The 24804-nt window shown below is 40.2% G+C and overlaps 3 protein-coding genes across 3 annotated transcripts; 2 read left to right on the top strand and 1 right to left on the bottom strand.

The window, feature by feature from the left end:
- The first annotated feature begins 212 nt into the window (after nt 1–212).
- LOC136070425 (UPF0481 protein At3g47200-like) lies at nt 213–1493 on the top strand. Its single transcript, XM_065780367.1, has one exon. The coding sequence runs from the start codon at nt 213–215 to the stop codon at nt 1491–1493; it is 1281 nt and encodes a 426-aa protein (XP_065636439.1).
- Nucleotides 1494–20991: 19498 nt separating this feature from the next.
- LOC112033913 (uncharacterized) lies at nt 20992–21885 on the bottom strand. The gene has a single exon (XM_024066685.1). It carries the CDS (start codon nt 21883–21885, stop codon nt 20992–20994), a length of 894 nt encoding a protein of 297 aa, XP_023922453.1.
- An 860-nt stretch (nt 21886–22745) lies between these two features.
- Nucleotides 22746–23306, top strand: LOC136070424 (uncharacterized). The gene has a single exon (XM_065780366.1). It carries the CDS (start codon nt 22746–22748, stop codon nt 23304–23306), a length of 561 nt encoding a protein of 186 aa, XP_065636438.1.
- Nucleotides 23307–24804: the final 1498 nt, after the last annotated feature.

The following is a 24804-nucleotide window of genomic DNA, read 5'->3' as shown; positions in this document are numbered from 1 at the left end:
TAGTGATCGAAAGTGGCTAGACAATGGTTGCCAGCCGTGGTCAAAGGCAGTCAACGACTTATAGCGAAGCCATGGTTGGTGGTGGGCTGCTTGAAATCTAGTGAGTGCCATAGAAAAGTGTGGCTCCGATGGCATGTCCTATTTTCAATTCTCCCAATAGTTTAAATTATTAAAGAATAATGAATTTAATAATTTAATTAGTAATTTACCGTATGGTAACAAAGTCTGTCGTTGATCTGCAGATCACCAACGAAAGGGAAAGGAATGAACACATAGCTGGTTGGATAAGCATGGGCAGTAACACACCTATGGAGCTAAGATCCATTCGGGATGAGGAGGGCATGCCAATAATCAAAAACAGGTACCAGAGGCAGAAAGTACTTATTGCGAAAGTCCCACAAGTGATGAGACTGAAGAAAAGAAGCATGCATTATTATAATCCCATGACTATTTCTTTCGGCCCTTACCACCATGGCAAACCTGAACTCCAGGCAGCAGAGAAAGCTCAAAAATTGTGGCATGAAGCGAATGCCTACGCTAGAAGCTGTTATGTTATTGATTCAACGGGCCAATACGATGATGAGAAATTTGCAATGATGATGCTTCAGGACGGTTGTTTCTGTCTATATATGATTGAAACCTTGGTACGTATGAGGGAGGAGAACTTGAGAATGATATGTGGTCATCTAGGCTTCTTGACATCAGGATTTATATTTCCGGACATGTTTTTGCTGGAGAACCAACTTCCTTTCAGTCTTCTGCAAGTTTTGCTGAGCTTTAATTACCAAGAAAATGAAGGGTTAAGAATAATAAAGAAATTCCTTAAAAGGGGGTTTTCCGGAAAATTGTGGATTGGGGATGACAAAGAGGAAGCTGGAGATGAGAATGAGCACCCAGTACCGGTTCATCTCCTTGATCTTCTACAAAGAGAAATATCCAGATGTGGTTTTCAAAATGATCAATGTTCACGTTTTTCTAATATATGGAAAAGCAATTGGAGAAGGTACCATCAAGATTTAACTGATTATCTTGAATCATTCCATTTAGCTAATAAACTCAAGGAATCATTTCGTTCAATTACTGAACTAAAAGCTAGGGGGATCCACTTCAAACCAAGCAAATCCGTTTCTCTTCGAGATGTTGATTTCAAATCACACTACGTATATGGAATGCTTACGCTTCCTCCTACTTACCTTTATTATCAATCACAAATATTCTACACAAACTTGATAGCCTTTGAACTGTTTTCTGCTCCTTATAATGATTCAGCAGTTACAACTTACATCAGCTTCCTGAATTCACTCATTGACAATGCTGAAGATGTACTGAAAGAGCTGAGGTCAAAGCGTATTCTCATTGACGATCTAGGCAGTGATGAGGAGGTGCTTAAAATGTCTAAGGAGATTGCCACATACTCGACAAAGAATACAGAGATTTACCAAGTGGTTAGAGATGGCATTGAAAATCACTACGAAAGCAAGATGAAGACCTAGATGGCTGAAATCATTCACAAATATTTTACCAATCCATGGGCTGCTATCGGTTTAATCATTGCAACCTCTGTCATTGTGTTAAGTTTTGTGCAGATTTACTTCACTGTCTACCCTCCCAAGTAGCCAATCCAAAATGAATACCAGACACTGTTGGCTCAAAATTGGAATATGAATTCTACACCTAATATATGATTGTTGTCTGTTAACAATATAAAGTGAGAAAGAATGACTGAATAGTCTGTATATTGATATGTGTAAAACAATGTACAAAAGAGAGCATTTTATAGGCTAGGTATATGTGCAGTACAAGTAACATGAGTGCAGTACAAGTAATATATTGGGCTAAGCCCAATGGGCTAATCTAGCCTAATCTATATACTATCATCCCCCCTCAAACTCGAGGTGACAAGGAGGAAGCCAATTGGAGTTTGGATATAAGATCTCGAAGACGACTAGGCGGGTGAGACTGGGTGAAGATATTAACATGCTGGTCAGCAGATGAGATAGAGAACAACTTGAGATTGCCTTTCTTGAGATGCTGGCGAGTGATGTGGCAGTCGATCTCAATGTGATTGGTGCGTTCGTGGAAGACATCATTATGAGCAATGTAGATAGCACTACGATTGTCACAATAAAGAGGAGTAGTAGTAGGCTGTGGAGCATCCATGTCAGCCAAGAGCCAGCGAAGCCAGACAAGCTCGCAGGTGGTGTCGGTAAAGGCACGATACTCAGCCTCAGTACTGGAACGGAAAACAATATCCTCCTTTTTGCTATGCCACGAGACAAAAGAATTACCTAACAGGAAATAGAAACCTGTAATAGAGCATCGATCAGTCGGATCACCTGCCCACTTCGCATCTGAATAAGCATGAAGCTCAAGAGAAGACCGAGAGGAGTAGTGTAGACCATGATAAAGTGTGCCCTTGACATATCGTAGAATCCGAAGAACAGCAGCATAGTGGACAGAACGAGGGGCATCCATGAACTTACTAACCATACCCACGGCATGTGAAATATCTAGATGAGTAACAGTGAGATAGATCAAACTACCAACCAACTGACGATAGCGAGTAGCATCAGATATAGGTTCACCATCCAAGGGTGTGAGCTTTGCATTGTATTCCAAAGGAGTGGAAACAATCTTGTTATCAGTGATACCGGCTTTGGAGAGAAGATTAGAAGCATATTTAGCTTGGGAAAGATAGTATCCATCAGAGGATGAGGTAACCTCAAGCCCAAGAAAATAGCTGAGAGTGCCCAAATCTTTCATCTCAAAATGCTGACTAAGGAAGTGCTGAAGAGAGGGGATACCTGCAGAATCATCTCTATTAATAATCATATCATCAACATAGAGAAGAATAAGAGTGATACCAACAGAGGATCTTCGGACGAAGAGAAGTGAAACACTGTTAAGCAACAACTGAGCTAAACTTTTCAAACCAAGCTCAAGGAGCCTGCTTGAGGCCATAAAGAGCACGGCGAAGGCGACAAACTTGACTGCTTGAGTGTGGATAGCCAGGGGGTGGTTGCATGTACACTTCTTCTTGAAAGTCTCCATTGAAGAATGCATTCTTCACATCCATTTGATAAAGAGGCTAACGGCGAACAGCAGCCACAGCAATAAGACATCTGACAAATGTAAGGCGAGCAACAGGAGCAAATGTTTTCTCATAGTCAATGCTATACTCCAGGGTAAAGCCCTTGGCAATTAGGCGAGCCTTGTATCATTCAACAGATCCATTAGCCTTGGTCTTGATCTTGTAAACCCACCTACAACCTACTACAGACTGACCAAGAGGCAAATCAACCATATTCCAAGTGTGATTTTTATGAAGAGCATCTAGTTCATTATTCATAGCTTGCTGCCAAAGAGGGTCAGTATGGGCCTCACGATAGGTGTGAGGTTCATAGGATGGCAAGGGCAAAAGAACAGTGATAATTAGAGAGATAAGGGGGAGGAATGCTTACCCGAGTGGAATGACAAAGTTCAGGACCATCAGGAGACTCAGGAGAGGGTGGCACCACAGGATCCAAGACAGGCGGGTCATATGCTGAGAACAGAACCGAAGATGAGTCGTCTCGAAAGGCAGCCGATGTTGAAGAACCTCCACAAGTTCAAGATAGAGAGGGAGGGAAAGATCAGTAAAAATGGGAGACTCAGAGGAAGAGGATGTAGGAAACTGCTGAAGACTCGTGAAAGGACGATGTTCCCAAAACTCAACATGACAAGAGACACGAAGACGATGAGAAATGGAATCATAGCAGCGAAACCCCTTTTGAGATACACCATAACCAAGGAAACAACAGAGATGAGCACGAGGTTAGAGCTTTGTTTGTTTATGAGAAGGAAGAGAGACAAAGCAAGCACAAACAAAAAACCCAAAAAGGGGAGTAGTCGGGGGTTTGACCATAGAGAAGCTCAAATGGTGATTTGTTGTGTGTAGTTGGTGAAGGGATACGATTAATGGTGTATACAGTAGTGAGTGCAGCCTTACCCCAAAAGCGCTTAGGAAGAGAGGCAGAAATGAGAAGGGTGCGAACAACATCAAGAATGTGACGATGTTTTTGTTCTGCACGATCATTTTGTTGAGAGGTGTAAGGACAAGACCGCTAAGTAAGTGTACCATGATTGTCTAAAAAGGATAGGAAAGATTTATCATTATATTCTTGAGCATTATCTGATCGAAAAACTTTGACGATGCGATTGAACTGTGTTTCAATCATTTTATGAAATGTTTGGTAAATAGACACAAGTTCAGACCTATGGTGAAGCAGATAAATCCAAGTATATCGAGAAAAATCATCCACAAATATGACAAAATATCTCGATCCCCCCTTAGTAGGAACAGGTGTAGGACCCCAAATATCAGAATGTATATGATCAAAAGGTGTAGAAGAAAATGAGTCACTATTATTAAAGGGCAATTTTGTTTGTTTGCCAAAATGACAAGAAGTACAATCAAATTTTTGAAACTGAACTGAACCTAAATGACCATGAGAGGCTAACAACTAAAGACGAGATAAGGATGGATGACCAAGACGAGCATGCCATAGATTAGGTGAGGATGTGGCAGTAGTAGCAGCTGCAGAAACAACTTGTGAAGGAATCTTCAAGTCAAGTACCTCAAACATGTGACCAACCTTACGGCCTGTCCCAAGCACTTGACCCGTCCGGGGATCCTGCACATCCACAACATGATTAGTAAATAGAAGATCTATGCCTTATTCACAAAGTTGACCAACAGAAAGCAAATTGAGGGATAACTTTGGGATATGAAAAGTGTCACTAAGGGATAAAAAAGGAGAAGAGATTGTTCCTTTATGACTAACAGGCATAGGAGTTCCATTAGCAGTGTAAACGGTGATTGGATGTTCTAAGAGTGCCTTATCAGAAAATTGGGATTCATCAGGAGTCATATGGTTACAACATGCAGTATCAAAAAACCAAGGTTGCTTACCTGAGGTGACAGAAAGGGCAGTGGAAGTGCGGGATAAAACCTGTTGAACAACTGCCTCAATATTAGCCGTAGTAAGTGAGGAAGCCAAACATGGACCTGTAGGAACCGATGGATCTAAAGGACATACATCAGCTGCCCGTAGAAGAGAAGCTTTATTCTGCTCTTGCACAAATTTCTGCAGTTTGCGACAAACTGAGATGTCATGGCCTTTAGCACGAAAAAACTCGCAACGAGTATCTTTGGAAGACTGAGAGATGGGACGCCCAGAGTTTATTTGTGGAGGAGCAGCGAATGCAGCAATAGGAGGTTGTGAAGATGGTGTAGCCAATATATGATCAGATGATGACATGTGATGAGTAGGCCGACGGTTCTCTTCAAAAATAAGCTCCTTGATTGCAGCGTCAAGAGAATGAGTAGGAGACCGGCTAAGTAGAGAAGCCCTAGTAGGCTCAAAATCCTTATGCAAACCTATCATAAAGTGCATAAATTTACGGCGATCCCGATATTTGACAAAGAGCTCAATGTCCTTAGAACACACTAGTGGAGGATCTGCAGCAGAGAGTTGTTCTCACATAGTAGAAGTCTGAGAATAAAAATCAGAAATAGACTGACCTGTCTCTTGGCGCATTNGATCCCGATATTTGACAAAGAGCTCAATGTCCTTAGAACACACTAGTGGAGGATCTGCAGCAGAGAGTTGTTCCCACATAGTAGAAGTCTGAGAATAAAAATCAGAAATAGACTGACCTGTCTCTTGGCGCATTTGATAAAGTTTTGATTCAATGTGGAACTCCAAGCTTGAATCATTAGTATAATTATAGCAATCGGCCAAAAATTTCCAAGCAGCCTCAGCAGTCTCAAGACGAGGAAGAAGATTATGAATGGAGAGAATAGAGGTATTGATAAACCAAGACAAGATCTTACTCTGAATACTCTCCCATTCCTCTAGGCGTTCTTCATAATCATCTATTGTAACTATAGTCTTGGAAGATTCTTCAGCAGCTGTGGCTTTGGACTTAGGGTTTGGTATTGGCTTAGGAATTGAACCAGTCACATATCTCCACAGTTTACGACCCTTGAGAAAGACAGTCATATTCTGAAACCATGCATGATAGCTAATAGGACCATCCAACACAATGGTGATAGGACGTATGATGTCTCGTTCATTTTGTTAAGCCATAATGAAAAAAATGACCTAAAAATGAGATTTAGAGACCTCAAATGCAGAAATGAAGCCCAAAATCGGAACCTACGCAAAAAACTGAGCAAGACAGGTCCTATTGAAAATTTTTGACTTTGGTCAAAGTCAACGGTCAACGGTCTAGTCAAAGTCAACGGCTCAGGATGCTGACAGTGTGCTGACATGGCAGGGACGTCACCCTAGGGCTGACGTGGCAGTACGTGAAACGGAGCAAGTGCGTGTGGTGCGTGTATGGCGCATGGTCTGGCGCGTGGTCTGGCACGTGGACTAGTGCGTGGGGAGCGTGTGAGGAGAGACGGCGCGTGGAGGCAGAAACTTCAGACTGCGCGTGGCGGCGCGTGGAAGGTTGTTTCTGGCAGATTTTTGTTAGGTTTTGCTCTGGATCAGATGATCTGTCAATCTGTGCCTTGGCTTTGGCAGTTTGATCAACAAAACTGACAAAATCCGAGTGTTTTAGGGGCTGTGGGCATGACGGCGGTGACTCGCTTCTGATAGTGACTATTAGATGAAGGCGAAGGTAGTGAAAGAACGCCGGAGATGTCCACAGGAACCAGGAAGTCAGAGGAATGGCTCTAATACCATGTTAACAATATAAAGTAAGAGAGAATGATTGAATAGTCTGTATATTGATGTGTGTGAAACAATGTACAAAATAGAGTCTTATATAGGCTAGGTATGTGTGCAGTACAAGTAACATGTGTGTAGTACAAGTAATATAATGGGCTAAGCCCAATGGGCTAGTTTAGCCTAATCTATATACTAACATCCCACCTTGAGTTCGAGGTGGGATGTTAGTATATAGATTAGGCTAAACTAGCCCATTGGGCTTAGCCCATTATATTACTTGTACTACACACATGTTACTTGTACTGCACACATACCTAGCCTATATAAGGCTCTCTTTTGTACATTGTTTCACACACATCAATATACAGACTATTCAGTCATTCTCTCTCACTTTATATTGTTAACAACCATCATAATTCGACAGCAAAAGATAAGATTGAAGAGATACCACCCCCGTTTAGAATCGTTGAGATCTATTGTGTCAAGCGAAGAGGTGGTGGTGCAGTGAAAATAGTGGTGATGATAGGTGGCAGGTTAACAATGGTGGTGAAGACAACATGTCTTCCTGTCATTAGTAAAGTAACTAGTTAGCAGTCATAAGAGGCGAGTATTTGCTGGTAATCTCTTGGATAGAAATAAAAATTTTATGGAGATTTTAAATAGGTTATTAAGAATAAAAATATATGCTGCACACCTAAAGTCACACAGCTAGCCAGTGGTGCAGCACGTGCTAATGAAGGGTGCACTAGCTCAGCCACAGGAGCAGCAGTCAATGCAACATTTGCTGATGAGGTGCACATTAATCAGACCACCAAGCTTGCATCAAAGAACATGATTGACTCAACAGTCTTGGAGATGATTGAATCCATGCCACATCATGAGTTCTTCATCCAGGATCATTGAGGAAGTCAGTTCCTCAAGTCTAGGAGGTTGTTATTCATCTTTGCCACGTGTATAGAGTCCAGTAAATTCAAATAACGGTTTTGGTGCCAATAGTAGAGTTAGTTATTTTTCTTGTGTATATAAACAGAGCAATGTTTAGATGTTTATTCACTAAATTCATTTCATTGTAATTCACAATTCAATCAATGAAATACTCTCCATTCTATTTAGTCTCTCTGTTTCTTTTCATGGTATCAGAGCACTAGCATGTGCTAGCTTCGTTTTCTTTTGCAAAATTTTCTTTTTTGCCAAACAGAGATTACTTCAAGAAATTCCTTAAAGATCCGATTTGCAAGGTTTCAATTCATCTCCAACGATATTGAATCTTGCAGGATTTCTTGGTTTTTCTTCTTCGCTTTTCATTTTCAATTTCATTCAAGCTTCGTGAATATCATCAATGGCCTGTGCTGAAGGAAGTGGTTCTGATCCTGCGCACAATCAATCCACACAACAAGTCCCTCAGTCCAACACAGAGATCAATTCTCCAAATTGATTTTTCCTTAGTGCAAGTGAGAATCCTGGGAATATCTTAGTCACTCAACCACTCTTGGGAATGAGGAACTATCAATCTTGGTCTAGGGCTATGGTTCTAGCACTAACTGCCAAGAAGAAGATAGGATTCGTGAATGGCAAGATTACAAGACCTAAAGATGATTCTCCTCTGTATGAAGATTGGGAGAGTTGTAACACAATGGTGCTTTCTTGGTTGATCAACTCTATGCATATTGACGTTTCAAGTAGTATCATGTACTGTGAAACTGCGAGGGAGATGTGGCTTGAATTACAGCGTGCGTTTTCACAAGGAAATGGACCAAAGGTTTATAACCTTCAGCAAGAAATTTCGCAGATAACTCAGGGGCAATCGTCAGTGACTGAATACTACTCAAAATTCAAGAAGCTTTGGGACCAATTGATTCACTATGAACCTTTACCAACCTGTACTTGTGGAGCAATGAAAGTTCTGAGCATTGCACATGAGAAATCTTATGTGATAAGGTTCTTGATGGGGCTCAATGAGAGTTTTGAGACAGTGAGGAGTCATATTCTCATGCTTGAGCCATTTCCTTCAATGAGCAAGGTGTATGCTCTAGTTCTCCAAGAAGAATCTCACAAAGGTATTAGTCATGGCTCTACTTTCACTTCTAGGCCTGATTCAGTGGCAATGTATGCCAATACCAGGGGATATTCAGGCACTAAAGGTGGTCCTAAAAAGGAAAGACCTTCGTGTACCCATTGTAACATGCTTGGACACACTGTGGACAAGTGTTACAAGCTTCACGGGTATCCACCAGGTTACAAACACAAAGGGAAGCCTAATTCCAATGCTAATCAGGTTTCATATCCTCAAGGTCAAGCTGTTGAGGTTCTTTCCAATGCCTCTGCTCAGTGTCCTATTTCTAAGGCACAGTGTGAGCAACTGCTTGCTTTTTTCAATTTTGGGACTGATCAAGGTTCTAATCACCATGTTGCAAGTGTTAGTACAAGTGCTGCTGCCTCTAGTGTGATTTCTGGAGCTGCTGGTGTAACTGCTGCAACTGGTGTGCCTTCCACATCTTTGTCATCTTCAAACAATGCTCACTCTGGTTTTGTCGATACCATGTCAGGTATCAATTCTTTGTTTCATTTTACTCCTTCCTTGAAACATTCTATTTTTTCTGCCAAAGTAATTAATAGAGAAGTCTTTCATGCCACTGATTGGGTCATAGACACAGGGGCTACAGATCATATGGTCCATTCCATCACATGTTTCACCACTATTACTGCTAGTCTAAACACTTTTGTCAATTTACCCAATGGGGAGGTAGCTTCTGTTACTCATGTTGGCACTGTAAAAATATCAGAACATCTTGTACTTCAAAATGTCCTTTGTATTCCTTCCTTTAGTTTCAATCTCATTTCTGTCAGTCAGCTTGTTAAGTCCACTGCTTGTTGCCTTATTTTCTTTGGAAACCTATGCTTTATCTAGGACCTTGCTCATTGGAGCACACTTGGTCTGGGTAGAGAACTCCATGGGCTTTACTTGCTGGACAAGAGCTGCACTTCTGCACCTGTCATTGCTGCTTCCATTCATAGCTCTCAAGTTCACATCTGGCACTCCAGTTTGGGTCACTTGTCTAATGCCAAATTGGCTTCAATAAAACCAAGTGATGTACCTAGTTTTGTTCCTGTTGAGAACTTTGTTTGTGATATTTGTCCAATTGCAAAGCAAAAACGTTTACCCTTTAATAAAAGTTCTCATTTGTCTAAATCTTGCTTTGAATTGATTCATTGTGATTTGTGGGGACCTTTTTCTGTTTCTACCATTGATCATTGCAAGTATTTTTTAACCATTGTTGATGATTATTCTCGGTGCACTTGGGTTTATCTGTTAAAGCATAAGTCTCAAACACAATCTGTTTTAGAGCAATTTTGCACTATGGTGGAAACCCAATTTTGCAAGAAAATCAAAACCTTAAGGTCTGACAATGGGACTGAATTCATCATGAAATATTTCTTTGCCAAAAGAGGCATCTTGCATCATTTGAGTTGTGTTGAAACCCCTCAACAAAATGCCATTGTTGAGAGGAAGCATCAACACATCTTGAATGTAGCAAGAGCTCTCATGTTTCAGTCCCACTTGCCTTTGCACTTGTGGGGTCATGCTATACTAGCTGCTATGTACTTAATTTAAAAGAATCCCCTCAGCTGCTTTGTCAAATCAAATTCCTTATGAAGTTTTGTTTGGTCATCCACCAAGTTATGCACATTTAAAAGTGTTTGGTTGCTTATGCTTTGCTTCAACTCTTTCAAATCATAGGTCTAAGTTTGCACCTAGAGCTGTTAAATGTGTTTTCTTAGGATATCCGTTTGGGGTCAAGGGATATAAAGTCCTTGATTTGTCTAATAACAGGGTGTTCCTCTCTAGGGATGTGGTTTTCCATGAAAATTTTTTTCCTTTTGCTTATGTTTCACCTCATTCTGCAGATCCTTTTCTACCTTCTGATGTTGAGGCTTCTTGCTCAGCTGGTGCTAATAACTTTGTTACTCCTGTTAGCATTTCTAATTCATCTTACTTGGATATTACTAATCCACCTTCTCCTTCTCATCAACATTTTCAAGTTCCTTTACCTTCTTTCTAGTCCTATACAACTGCCTCATTCTGAATCAGAGCCTTCTTCATCACCACCAGTTGCTTTAGCACCTCCAGTGATCCGAAGGAAGTCCACTAGAGATGTCAGACCTCCTACTTATTTACAGGACTATACTTGTACTGCTACTGCACCTAGTGCTCCTTATGATCTTGGTCAATGTCTTACCTATTCTCATTTGGAACCATGCTACCATTCTTATCTGCTGGCTGTAAGTTCTGGTCCCAAAGAGCCTACCTCATTTTCCCAAGCTGTTCAAGATCCACTTTGGAGGGCTGCCATGGACAAAGAAATCCAAGTACTTGAGCAGAATCATACTTAGGATGTGACCTCCTTGCCTCCTGGTAAGCTACCCATTGGATGCAAATGGGTTTATAAAGTCAAGCTTAATCTTGATGGTAGTGTTGAAAGGTTCAAAGCTAGGCTGGTTGCTAAGGGGTATACTCAAAGGGAAGGCCTTGATTTCCTTGAAACCTTTTCTCCTGTTGCTAAAATAGTTTCAGTGAGGGTATTGCTTGCTCTTGCTGCTGCCAAGCAGTGGCCTTTGCACCAATAAGACATCAACAATGCCTTTTTGCATGGAGATTTAGATGAAGAGGTTTATATGACATTGCCACCTGGTTTTCTCAGTAAGGGGGAGAATGTTTCAGCCTCTTCTAATGCTCCTAAGGTATGTAAATTGGTTAAGTCCCTTTATGGATTAAGGCAAGCTTCAAGGCAATGGTACACTAAGCTGTCAGCAACAATAAAGGAGCTTGGTTTTGTTCAATCTCAAGCTGATCACTCCTTATTTGTCCACAGCAAAGGGTCCTCATTCACTGCACTTCTTGTTTATGTTGATGACATGGTAATCACTGGAAATGATGATGCTTGTGTTGCCTCTCTCAAGACTATTTTAGACCAAAGGTTTGGCATTAAGGATCTGGGATCACTCAAGTATTTCTTGGGTTTAGAAATTGCAAGAAATAAGAGTGGGATCAGCCTAACCCAGAGGAAGTATGCCTTGGAAGTCCTTGAAGAAACTGGAATGACTGGGTGTAAACCAGTCCAAACTCCAATGGAAAAACAACTAAAGTTGTCTAAGGGCAATGGAGATTTAGATACCAATCCAGGACAGTATAGAAGACTTGTTCGGAAGCTTATGTACTTAACTCTAAGCAGGCCTGATATCACTTATGCAGTTCACAGACTCAGTCAGTTCTTGGCACAACCTAGAGCGCCACATATGAAAGCAGCCTCTAGAATACTTCAATATATAAAAGGAACACCTGGTCAAGGTGTTTTCTTGCCAATTGAATCTGATCTGCACCTAAAAGCCTACTGTGATGCAAATTGGGCTGGGTGCCCTGACACAAGAAAGTCTTTAACAGGCTATTGTGTATTCCTTGGTGATGCTTTAGTGTCTTGGAGGTCTAAGAAGCAAAGCATAGTGTCTAGGTCCAGTGCAGAAGCTGAGCATAGATCTATGGCCACCACCACCTGCGAATTGACTTGGATTTTGCATCTACTACAAGACTTACATGTCAAACATGATAGGCCTGTGCTGATGTACTGTGACAACCAGGCAACAATCCATATAGCAGCAAATCCAGTGTTTCATGAGAGGTCAAAGCACATTGAAGCTGACTGCCATACTGTGAGGAATAAGATCCTTGATGGTTCACTCAAAACTTTCTATGTTTCAACCAAAAATCAGTTGGCAGATGTATTTACCAAAGCCTTAGGAGTGGAAATTTTTTTAAGGCTGATTAGAAGACTAGGTGTCATCAATATCTTTGCTTCTAAGGTGGAATGTCCTCATATAAGTTTAGAAGAACCAAAGGCAAGAGATGTCCTCTTGAGGGGGAGTATTAAGAATAAAAATATATGTTGCATGCCTGAAGTCACACAGCTAGCCAGTGGTGCAGCATGTGCTGATGAAGGGTGCACTAGCTCATCCACAGGAGCAGCAGTCAATGCAGCATTTGCTGATGAGGTGCACACTGATCAGACCACCAAGCTTGCATCAAAGAACGTGATTGACTCAACAGTCTTGGACATGATTGAATCCATGCCACATCATGAGTTCTTCATCCAAGATCATTGAGGAAGTCAGTTCCGCAAGTCTAGGAGGTTGTTACTCATTTTTGCCACGTGTACAGAGTCCAGTAAATTCAAATAACGGTTTTGGCGCCAATAGTAGAGTTATTTATTTTTCTTGTGTATATAAACAGAGCAATGTTTAGATGTTTATTCACTAAATTCATTTCATTGTAATTCACAATTCAATCAATGAAATACTCTCCATACTATTTAGTCTCTCTGTTTCTTTTCACAGGTTAATATTCTAACCCTACCCAAAGATTACCAACAAATTCTTCTCCTCTCTGATGAAGTTAACCCAACTTTGCTAACATCAGAAAGACTGTTGCCTGCACAAGTTCTTTCTCAGAATGACAATTAAAAGGGAAAAACTTATATAATGGTAGGAAATGGAGAACTGAGAAAAAGCTATGAAGGGCTTGGGGCGGTTGCTATGGTTTTTATAGGAGCTTGGGTATGGTGTATTTACGTTCTTTACCCTCAAAAAACTATACTTTAGAGGGGCTCTTTGGTCTAAAGATTGGTATGTGTGGAGTTAATGAGCTGTAGAATAGTCGTTGGGAGCTGCTGCAGAATTATTATTTATAAAAAGAGTGCGAGAGAGAGAGAGTTGCCGAAGGGTTTTTTAATGAAAATTTAAGAGGAAGAGTCTAAATGAGAGAGAGCCGTTTGTGATAGAGAGAAAAAGCTGGAAGAGTTTATTAATAAAAATTGAAGAGGTAGAGTCCAAACGAGAAGAAGAGAAAGCTGGAGGAGTATAATGACACAACGGACATGTATAAAAAAACTATTTTACGATAAATTGTGATTAGCTATTTTAGTTTTTATTATAATGACTCATGAAACCAAATGCTTTAAACTGAGAAATGGGTTCTTAACAATAGGAATAATGGGGTACTGTGATTAACCGATAAAAGAAAACAATGTTAATTAATTATTAATGCCTTTGGTTTATAGATTATGATTCTCTCTTTTCTTTTCTTTTTTTTTGAGAAAATAATTCCGTTCTCCTTGGACAAATGCATCCAACCACAAGTTCTACAACAGAGCAAAGTCTAGCTTGTGCTAAAATTAAAGGAAAATCAAAGAGAGAGAGAAAAAGAATGACTAGTGATTCAATTATAGCTATAACAGACGGTTTGTTACATTTATTTAAATAATAATTTTAATTTAAAAAAAATACATAAATAAATAAAAAATTAAAATAAGTATAATATTATTTAAAAATTAAAAATATTTATTTAAATATAAGAACCAAACGTACATTTAAATTCTAATTTTCTAGGAGGATGCACCAATGGCAACCATGTCAGTCTTTTCCAAAGTGTCATTTTTATTCGGGAGATTTGTTGCTTGGACCACAAGAATTAAGGTTGGTTGCTGTCTGGAGCTCACTGGTGCTGGTGCTGGTGCTGGTGCTGGTGCTGTTAGATGTATTTTGTCTCTTTTGCGCAACATGTTTATTCATGAAAAAGACAACAACTTTATTGAGCATCAAATACGACTAGGTCAGGATCACCAGAGCACAAAGACGCATAGGGAAGGTGAGATGACAAAAAGCAAAATAAATTGTGAATAGGTTTGGCTTTTCAGTTTTCACGCGGGTTGGAAGTTTCCTTGTATATGATTGATTAGGATTATATGGCTTTATTTACGAAAAAACCATAAAACAATCCTACCCACTTTATTTAAGTTTCTTTTAGGAAGAGAGCCAGACATAATTGCAGATTTGTTAAGATCTGAGGGATCTTTGCTATAGGGTCTTGCTAGCTTGTGGTCTAGATTGCTGCTGGTTTTTTCGTTGTGTTTTGGTTCTTTTGCTGCTTTGGGTGGTTGTACTGTTTCTTTGTTGTTTAATGAAATCTCAATCATTATTCATTAAAAAAAAAAAAAAATGTCCTTTGCCACATTATTTTCATGAATAATTTTTTTTTTCTAAACTAGTTTAGAAAAAACCTCTACAAACTTATTATATATATTTATATTAAATGTGAATTTTGAAAATCTAACTGTTAGATTGCATGTTCTTATTACATCTTTAATGCTTACAAAATTTCAAAAAAATCAAATATTAATTGTTATATTATCAAATAAATGTTATAATTTTCGGTTTTTGTAATCTAAAGTTGTATATAAAAAATAAGTTAATTGATCAAATATTAAATAATATATAATTTTAACGAAATTTGATATGCATATTAAGAACATAAGGAACATGAAATTCTACGGTTAGACTTTTAAAATTCACACCTAAAAAAGAAATATATGAGAAGTTTGAAGAGTTTCTCTGCAAACTAGTTTGGAGGGAAACTTTGTTCTATTTTTATTGCCCCCTCTCTTGATAAATTAATTTTTCTGCCAAATAAGTGAATATATCATGGGTGCGTGTTTAATAAGTATTTTTAAGGTATTTGTTAATAAATTATTTTTAAAAAATTAATATTAATTTTATGAAAAATGTAAAAAATTGTCAAAAATATAAATTATTTCTTCTTTTTATATAAAAAGTTTCTAAAATTATTGTGAATGCTCTTGGGCTTGACAAACTATACACTAAAATAATACAGAATTTATTTACTTAGATGAAGACAATAATAATAAAAATAATTTATTTTTCTAAAAAAACCACCAAAACTTTTTGGTTTTGTCCTAGAAGATGGCATGGCGCATAGGACTAGTACAATATATATATATATATATACACAAACACACTAACGTGTGCCCTTAATACACATATTAATAATATAAACCATTTTAGAAAACTTTTATGAAAAAAAGAAAAAGTAATTAATTATTTTAACAACTTTTTCAATTCCCTATAAAAACTTTTTCAAAATAGATGGTTAATGTGTGCCCGAAGACTACACATTAATCGGACCATATATATATATATATATATCAAGCACACACACAGTCAACAGAAATTTCTATCTCAAATATATAACAAAAAGTTGCACTACACTCACAAAAATCAATGGATAATGGATTCATTCCTTCGTGGAGGAGTATCTGTATCTGTATTTAATATTTTGTATTTACTGTTTGTCAAGATCTCTCTATGACACTTCAAATATTGCATGACATATGAAAAAATATTTGCAAGGTACGATACGATGTTCCCAGCTTTCATGTTTTGGCAAAGCATCTTTGTTTAGAGGGTTAAAGAATGAGGTGAACGAGCTTCTTGATAAAGAGACAAGGATGTGATTTTAGAGATCACGTGTACTATGGGCTATTCATGAGGACAAAAATTCTAAATACTTTCATAGCAGAGCCACCCAAAGGTTTAGGAAAAATAAAATTGATGGGATCAGGAATGCATCGAGTGAATGGTGTTCGAATCCAAGGCAGGTAGCAATGGAGATGTTGAATTTTTTCAGCAATTTATTTTCTTCAACTAGTACATGCCAACCTGAGGTGGCCTTGGAGACTGTGTAATGCATAGTTACCAAGGAGATGAACAAGGAATTGCTATCATAATTTACAAAAAATGAATTTTAAGTGGCTCTTAATCAAATGGCTCTGCTCAAAGCACCTAGCCCAGACGGCATGCCTCCCATTTTCTATCAGCATTATTGGGAATTGGTTGGTAAGGATATCACAACATCTGTTTTATTTTTCTTAAATTTAGCAACATTACCAGACCATCTCAATCACACCTTTATCACTATGATTCCTAAAGTTAAAAATCTTGAATTGGTGTCAGAATTTCGCCCCATCAATTTATGTAATGTCCTGTATAAAATTTTCTCTAAGGTGTTAGCCAACAGATTAAAAAAAATACTCCCACACATTATAACTGAACACCAAAGTGCATTCACCAAAGACCGACTTATTTTAGATAATATCCTAATTGCCTTTGAGTCTCTTCATAGTATGCACACTCACAAATCCAAAAGGGGGGAGGGGGGTAAATATGGCCATCAAGCTTGACATGAGCAAAGCTTATGACAGAGTTGAGTGACCTTTTTTGGAAAGCATGATGGAAAAATTGAGTTTTAATGAATGATGGATCACTCTCATGATGTTATGTGCAACCACGGTATCAGACTCTATTCTTATCAATGGTGCACTACAAGGATTTATAAGGCCATCAAAGGCCATTAGACAAAGGGATCCCTTCACCCTTTTCTTGTTCCTATTATGTACGGAAGGGCTACATGATTTACTCACCCAATCAGCCTTAAAAGGAGACATTCATGGTTTCTCCCTATCTAGGAGGAGCCCCCCACTAACATACATTTTTTTTGCAGATAACAGTTTGCTATTTTGCAGGTTTGATGCCAAGGAGTGCCAAAAAATAATGGAAGTTTTGCAAGCTTATGAGATGAGTTTGGGCCAACAAATTAATAAGGCAAAAACTACCATTTTCATTAGTCACTCAACCAGTGAAGAGCGGAGGTTGATGATTAAAAATACTTTGGGGGTAAAGGAAATAAGGAGTTATAAGAAGTATTTGGGTCAACCATCCCTTGTGGGGAAGAATGAAAAAACAAGCTTCAACTACATCAAGGAGCGAGTGTGGAGGAAATTACAAGGGTGGGAAGAAAAGCTACTATCTCAAGCAGGTAGAGAAATCCTCATTAAAGCGGTAGTTCAAGACATCCCTATCTATACCATGGATTGTTTCAAACTACCTATTAGTTTGTGTAATGATTTAGGGGGGCTTATTCGTAAGTTTTAGTGGGGACAAAAAGGAGATCGAAGGAAAATACATTGGCTTTGATGGGATGAGCTATGCAAACCAAAGAATGAAATGGGAGTGGGTTTTAAGGACCTAGCACTATTCTTTTTTTTTTTTTTTTTTGATAGTGAAAACCTCACAGGCAATTTCATTACTTAGGACAAACTGTCCTCACAATTTACATTTAACTGAACTTGAATTGCAATTACAGGGGGGGTGTCTTCCACCCAAATCTGACAGTCATGAATACCTCTAGCTTCCTTAGCCATAATATGCGCAGCAAAATTATTTTGTCTGCTAATATGGCTTACTGACCATTGCTTAAAGGAACCCAGCTCCACATTTATCCCTTCCACCACCTTCAAGATAGAGCTTGGCCTCGATACTGCATCAGTGATTGCTTTGACTACGACTTGTGCATCACTCTCAATTTCCACTTCCCATAAACCAAGGTCACGAGCCAAATTAATCCCCTCTTCCACTACCTTCGCTTCCACCTCCAAAGCACCTAAAGGGAGGGGCAAATTTTTGCTCAACGCGCCCATAATCTATCCAACCTCGTTCCTAATGACCACCCCGATTCCACAGCTTTTCAGGCTTGTAAACACTGCCCCATCAACGTTAACTTTGAAGCTCCCTTTTTGAGGCAGACGCCATTTTGTTTTGACCCGGGCTTGGCTGCGACAAAAAGGTCGTGATACATCTGCTACTTCTTTTGCGTACTCCCTAGCCTCCAATGCAATTCTCTTAGGGTCCTTACATCTCCCATCATGCTTGAGCGCGTTCCGGTTGTTCCATACCATCCACGCTGTTATGGCAAACAACTCCCAATCTAACTCACCTTCCTCCTCTTTAAGCGACCACACCACATCAATAAAATTCCTCATAGACTGCTTCAGCTTGGGCAGATTGATATCTACTTCCTTCCAAACTTCCGCCGCAACAACACAGTCCCATAACGCATGGCCAGACGATTCACAGCCACCACAGAAGCCACAACTATTGTCCAAGGTCACTTTCCTTGATGCAAGGCAGAAATTAGTCGGAATTATATTCTTACACACCCTCCATAGGAAATGCTTAATTTTATTTGGGCATTTAAGCTGCCAAACTAGCTTCCATAATCCAGCAATCTTCCCCTTATCTGAGCATTCTCCACCTTCTTTAGCCGAGCTTGCTTCTTTAAGCACCTTGAGTGCCACATTGTACGCACTCCTCACTGTGAACTCGCCATTCTTTGACCAAGCCCAAATCAAGGAGTCCTCTGGCATTCTTGAACTTAATGGAATTCCGAGAATAACTTCCGCTTCATGGGGAAAGAATGTCTTCTTAATTTGGTCCACCTTCCATATGCCCGTATTCCCATCAATAATTTGTGCCACCTTTACCAACTCAACATTCGGTCCTTGGGGGTAATTACCTTAAAATTGTCTGGGGTTGGAATCCACCTATCCCTCCAGATCTCCACTGTTCTTCCATTGCCAACACACCACCTAGAGCCCTTTTCAACCGTCTCCCTTGCTGCTATAATACTTCTCCACACATAGGAAGGCTTTCTCCCTACTTGTGCTTCCAAGAAAGAACAACCCGCAAAGTACTTTGCTTTAAACACTCTATGGGTAAGAGAGTTCGGGTTTTTACTTAGCCGCCACCCTTGCTTTGCTAGAAGAGCCAAATTGAATGCTTTAAGGTCCTTAAACCCCATTCCCCCTTCCGATTTGGGATGGCATAGTTTTTCCCATGAGATCCACGCCATCTTTCGCTCCTTCTCTTTCTACCCCCACCAAAATTGACACACCAATGAATTGAGCTCATGACAAAGGGAATCCGGGAGTTTAAAACAGCTCATAGTATAGGTTGTAATTGCTTGTGCCACTGCCTTAATCAGGATTTTGCGACCCGCATTTGACAACAGGTTTCCTTTCCAACCTGCAATTTTCCTTCCTACTTGGTCCTTAATACGGCTGAAGGCCTTCTTTTTCCCTTTCCCCACTAGAGTAGGCAGCCCCAAGTACCTTTCATGCTTTTGGATAATCTGAGCTCCAAACCTCCCTTTAATTTCCTCTCTTATTTCCTTGCTGGTATTCCTGCTAAAAAATAGTGACATCTTTTCTTTATTCAGTTTTTGACCCGATTCTTTTTCATACTCAGCCAGCACCTGTAGTACACTATTGCTCTCCTTGGTACAAGCTTTTCCAAAAATGATGCAGTCATCGGCAAACAAAAGATGAGAAATCCGTGGTGCCCCTCTACAGACCGAAACTCCACTAATCCTCCCCTCATATTCCTCCTTTCTAAGCATAGCTGTCAACCCCTCCGCACACAAAAGGAAAAGGTAAGGCGATATAGGGTCGCCTTGCCGTAATCCCCTTGTAGGTATGATCTTTCCCTTTGGCTCCCCATTTATAAGCACCAAATAGGAAACTGTCTTTACACACATCATCATCAACCCAATCCATCTCTCACTGAAGCCTAGTTTTCTCATCATCACCTCCAAAAAAGCCCACTCCACTCTATCGTATGCTTTACTCATATCGAGTTTTATAGCCATTAGCCCTTCCTTTCCTTTCCGCCTTTGATCTATACAATGCATAGTCTCAAACGCCACTAGCACATTATCAGTAATTTGCCTCCCAGGAACAAAAGCACTCTGAGACTCACTGATCACCTCAGGCAGAATCTTCTTCAACCTATTAGCTAGCACTTTCGACACTAACTTGTACACGACATTACATAAGCTAATAGGGCGAAACTCCGTAATCTTTTGCGAGCAATTCACCTTAGGGATAAGAAAAATGAATGTCTCGTTTAGACCATCAGGCATTACTCCTATTCTAAGGGTTTGGAGCACACTGTTTACAACACACGGACCAACAATATCCCAATACTTTTGAAAGAAGATAGGGGACATACCGACTGGGCCGGGAGCTTTAGTAGGATGCATCTGGTTCAAAGCAAAACTGACTTCCTCCACTTTGAACTCACACAGCAATGCTTCATTCATCCTTGGTGTCACCCTCTGCCTCACTGCCCCTAAGCTTGCTTCAAACGACATTGGGTGGTCAGAATTGAATATGCTACTGAAGTAATCCAGAATCACTCTCTCAATGTCTTCTTTACTATCTAACCATACCCCTTCATCCTCTAGCCCTTCAATCTTGTTAGTTCTCCGTCTTTGTGAAGCTGTCGCATGGAAGAACTTAGTGTTTCTATCTCCACACTTAAGCCAAAAAGCCCTTGATCTTTGCTTCCACATTACCTCCTCTCTTGCCAACAACTCATTAATATCCCTCCTCACTTCATAAATTTCCTTTGCTGTCTCATGCTAGTGATTCAGAACTTCAAGCTGGTGGAGACGCTCCTTCAATACTTTTAGCCTTTTATTGACATTCCCGAAGACCCCACTATTCCACCCTTGCAATTGAGCTTGACAGCTTCAGATTCTTCCACCAATGCTGAACTCACAACTATCTCGGAGCGGATCCCATGCCCTTTCAATCACCTCCCTACGCCTTTCATCTCTCGCCCACATCGCTTCAAATACAAACCTCCTCTTCGTTGGCTTTGTGCGCTTCTTCTTTGTCAAGTACAAAGCTAACATACAATGGTCAGAAGCGGACATAGAAAAATGGTGCACTTGAGCATCAGGAAATTTCTCTACCCACTTCCCATTTGCCACCATTCTATCCAATCTAATAAGAGTCCTCTGTTCTCCAAATCTCCCATTACACCAAGTAAACCTTTGCCCAACAAACCCCAAATCAACCAGCCCACATTTACTTAAGCACTCCCTAAAACTCCTCATTTGATTTGCATCACGATCTAGCCAACCCAATTTCTCCTCAGGATGGGTGATTTCATTGAAATCCCCAAATACTATCCAAGGCATATCACATTGATTTTTTAAAGAACACAGCAATTCCCACGATTCATACCTTTTCCTTACATCTGGATTCCCATAGAAGCCGGATGCCCTCCACGGCATAGTCCCACCAACGCCATAGACCACCACATCGATGTGGGAGTGAGACCAGCTCTTGAATCTCACGTCCACCCCTTCTCGCCAAAGCATCGCCAATCCTCCACTGCGACCATCACACGGCACCGTAATCCCTTGGGAAAGCTGAAGTTTCCGCTGCAAACCTTTGATCCTACTCGGACTTGCTTTGGTCTCCACGAGGAATACCAAGGCTGGGTTTTTAGATTTCACCTCATCGGTGAGAAGTTGGACTGTCGAGGTTGACCCTAAACCCCGGCAATTCCACGCGAGCACACTCATGAGGCTCGGCAGGGCTGCACCGCAGTCATCGCCTCTCCGCGTTTGCTCCATATAATAAAAATTCTTTATTCTATAGAGTCTTCAAATCAAAAATTTTTCCTAGTTACTCAATCATGGAGGTATCAGATTCACAAGCAGGATCTTATGCGTGGCAAAGCATTTTAAAAGCAGGATCTTATGCGTGGCAGAGCATTTTAAAAGGTAGAGATGTTTTGAAGGAAGGCTTGCGATGGAAGGTAGGAGATGGGACTTTAATCCGACTCTGGTCTGGCCCCTCTAAATTCCTACCATACATTTCCTCACCAATACCATCGGTATGGGAGGATGCACGGGTCTCTTCTCTTTTCGACTCTTCCCAACAGGTATGGAACTCGACTACTCTTCAACAACTATTCAATCCTAGAGATGCTGAATTGATCCATTCCATCCCACTGAGTACCAGACCAGTAGAAGATGTCCTCATTTGGCCGTTCACTCCAACGGGCTCATATACAGTCAAGTCCGGGTACAGGTTCCTTTCCAAGTCTTAGAGTTTGGACAACAATGACTATCAACCAGCGGACAACACACTTTGGAAGAAGATTTGGGAGTTACAAGTTCAGCCTAAGGTTCGAAGCTTTCTGTGGAGGGCACTCAAGAATTCTATCCCAACCAAGCTTAACCTCAGGCGAAGAACGATCCTGGCAGATGATTGGTGCGATCAGTGTAAAGGGGCAACCGAAGATGTGATTCATGTGCTGTGGTCATGTCCACTTCTATCACAGGTCTGGTCTCATGACTCCACCTGGAATTATAATGCAACTCCGCATTTTGCAAGTTTTCGAGATTTGGTGGAGCATATCATAGACATGGGCAACGATCTGAACCTCTTCGCAACAACGGTGTGGGAAATCTAGTACCACCGAAACTTCATGAGAACAAATGAGCAACCCTTCCCAATCCAACAAATTTTCCTGGAAGTGCAAGAGGCCAGAGCCTCCTTTGTCCGAACCATTCCTCCACGTCCACCTGATCAGCCCAGCCAAACTCCACCTCGACTTATCTGGAAACCTCCTCCTTGGTCGAAACTTAAGGTTAATTTTGACTGGGCAGTGTTTAGAGAAGATAACCTCACTGGTATTGGAGTTATTGTCCGAAATGGGGAAGGCAGAGTAATGGCCTCCATGGCAGAGAGCTTCCAACTGCCCCTATCGATCACTGCAGTAGAAGTGATAGCAGCAAAGAAAGCACTACAGTTTGCCATAGACCTCGGACTATCATCTATTGTCCTTGAAGGTGACTCAAAGATCACTATTGATGGTCGAAGGGGGGAAGAATTATCCTTGGCAGAGTATGGACACCTATTAGATGAAGCAAAGGACATAGCAAAGCAGTTCGCTGAAGTTGAGTTTAATCATGTGCTAAGACAGGCCAACAAGGCAGCCCGCAACATAGCTAGACATGCGAGACACGTTAGCAAGCTCTCAGTGTGAACGGAGGATGTTTTCCACACCTTTTTCTTGTAATCCAAGCCGAGTCAGTTTTTGATCAATAAAATTACAATGTTTCCTCTAAAAAAATATTATATATATGTATATAAAAATTAAAAAAAAAATTAAAAAAATAAAAACACTTCATTATCAATTTATTTGCAGAAAATTTATGACTCACACCGGCCCAGTACTGATGCAATTTCTTTAACATTTTATTACCATACTCTATAAAGTATAAACTGTTGGGTTACACGTGTGAGTGAAGTCCCACATTGAATAAAGATAAAAAGAATGAGTGGTTAATATAACATAATTGAGCACATACCCATTGGGGCTTAGGCCTTTTGGGTTAAAGTGTGTCTCTATATGTTATATTAATTATTCAAGGAAGCTCCCCAAGGTATTTATCTCCCCATCAAGTGGTATCAGAGCCTATGGTGGTGTGTGGCAAAGATGGTGAGGTGTTCATGGTCCCTACCCAGCAGGGACAGAGAGAGCCTTAATGGTCCACACACAAAAATCCTGGAGAAAAGAAAAAGCCCAACAAAGTAATATTGCAAATGGTGCTAAACAATGGTGAGGTGCGGGGTTCCCATGGATGTGCGTGCGGGGTTGACACATGGTTCCCATGGATGGCGTACGAGAGACTCATGGATGACGCGCTGATGAAGTGAAAAGCCCATTAGGCAAGGGGGAGCAAGTAGGACTTATTTATGGCCCACAGAGAAGTCTTGAAGCCCACGGAGTGGCAGAGACTCACACGTGAGGGGGAGATTGTTGGGTTACACGTGTGAGTGAAGTCCCACATTGAATAAAGATAAAAAGAATGAGTGGTTAATATAACATAATTGAGCACATACCCATTGGGGCTTAGGCCTTTTGGGTTAAAGTGTGTCTCTATATGTTATATTAATTATTCAAGAAAGCTCTCCAAGGTATTTATCTCCCCATCATAAACCTCGTTAATGATACTCTCATTTATCATAACGTGGTCCAAAGTTTATTTTTCAAATTAGTTCATGTAGGAAAAACTATTAAATTTTGGGAAAAGAACCTAACCAAGTAATTATCTATTCACAATTGAGTTACATATAGAAAATGACAAAAATATATAACTAATAAAAATAGCTTGAAAGGACCGTGATGTGTATTTGAGAAATAAAATAATTATAATACATAGAAGATATGAATGAGGTTTCGAACGAGAGCGGTTGTGGACGTTTGCTGGATTCAGATGAAGGGAAAAAAGACAAAGGAGATGGTAAAAATAGGATTAGTCTTTGCTGTGCTGAGAGAGTAAAATGAGAACAAGAAGTGCAAGAGAATCTAATCAAAAAATAAAAAGAAGTGCAAGAAATCAGAGGTGCATTTGCCAAAGGTGTGAAAGTGTGGCCATGAGCAATTGGTACGTATGAATATAACATACCCATTATAGCTCTTTGGGTCAGAGGCTTTTCCGAGCCAAAAACTCTGATGATTCTCTTAGGCTCTTCCCCCA

The sequence above is a fragment of the Quercus suber genome, unplaced genomic scaffold (genome assembly GCF_002906115.3).
Source record: "Quercus suber isolate HL8 unplaced genomic scaffold, Cork oak 2.0 scaffold_233, whole genome shotgun sequence".
NCBI classification, from domain to species: Eukaryota; Viridiplantae; Streptophyta; class Magnoliopsida; order Fagales; family Fagaceae; genus Quercus; species Quercus suber.
The sequence above is the reverse complement of the archived record's forward strand: the minus strand, read 5'-3'. Positions and strand labels throughout refer to the sequence as shown.